The sequence below is a fragment of the Penaeus monodon genome, chromosome 15, assembly GCF_015228065.2.
Source record: "Penaeus monodon isolate SGIC_2016 chromosome 15, NSTDA_Pmon_1, whole genome shotgun sequence".
Taxonomy (NCBI): domain Eukaryota; kingdom Metazoa; phylum Arthropoda; class Malacostraca; order Decapoda; family Penaeidae; genus Penaeus; species Penaeus monodon.
This window is the reverse complement of record NC_051400.1, coordinates 29448152-29449125: the sequence shown is the minus strand read 5'-3', so window position 1 is coordinate 29449125 and position 974 is coordinate 29448152. Positions and strand designations below refer to the sequence as shown.

The 974-nt window shown below is 58.5% G+C and overlaps 1 protein-coding gene across 1 annotated transcript in view; it reads left to right on the top strand.

The window, feature by feature from the left end:
• The window catches only part of LOC119582307 (serine/threonine-protein kinase nekl-2-like), a 5944-nt gene extending 5175 nt beyond the window's left edge, over window positions 1–769 (top strand). The window contains exon 2 of the mRNA XM_037930521.1: window positions 287–769. Within this exon, the coding sequence (XP_037786449.1) occupies window positions 287–769 (483 nt within the window). The remainder of the gene's footprint in view (window positions 1–286) is intronic.
• Window positions 770–974: the final 205 nt, after the last annotated feature.

The following is a 974-nucleotide window of genomic DNA, read 5'->3' as shown; positions in this document are numbered from 1 at the left end:
GCTTATTTTTTAAGCAACCTCTTTACGCGCGCCAACACCCCCACCTTCCCCCGAGTTTCGGCAGTAAATTCGCAGATTGCAAGCGATGGCGGATTGGCTCCCAACATTAATTTGGCCAAAGGTTTAGCGCCTTCGGAGGGCCGGGAAGCTCGTCGGCAGAGGAAGCACCGCGGAGGCCTATTTAGTCCAGCCGAAGGAAGGAGAGAAGGCCATTCTGAAGCTGTGCAAAGGGATGGATTTCAAATACACTGTACGCAATGAGATCCGTGTCCTTCAGAAGCTGTAGGGCACTGGAGGAGCCCCGCAGGTGCTCGGCGTGTGCGAGGTACCCCCAGCTTTTCTGATGGAGTACTGCCAAGGGAGGACGTTCCAGGACCTATGCTGGGACCCTGAGGTCAGCAACAAGACTATGATGGAGGTGGCTCTGCAGGTGATGCACCAGGTTGCAGAGCTCCACAAGAGGGGCTTCGCTCACAACGACATCAAGACGGACAACTGCATCGCGAACATCAGCCACACGCCCTTCAGCGTTCACCTGATTGACTTCGGCAACAGCACACGCCTCGGGGAGAGCCCCATGTACAGGCTCGACCCCGAGGGCAGTCACATCGCGCCAGAGCTGTGTCGCTCCGGTAACTCGAGCACGGCCACCGACGCGTTCTCGCTGGGCTGCCTGCTGGCCGACCTGATGGTGGCGAGGGCTGAGGACAAATTTCCACAGATAGTGTCGTCCCTCGTCCAGTGCGCCGGGAGGGAGGATCCCAAGTAGCGCCCCTCGCTGGAGCTGTTCGCGGAGGCGCTGGAGGCCGCCGTGTCCGAGATGGGGGCGCCCGCCGACCGCTCCAGTTAGTGAGGAAACGTGCACGCTCGCCGCCAACCGGTCTCTGAAGTTTTTGCTTCGGTTTGAATAGAAGGAGGAATGTCAAAGGGGCGCTCGAGCCTCAGGTTATTTTTTCTGTTTAGTGTCGATGATT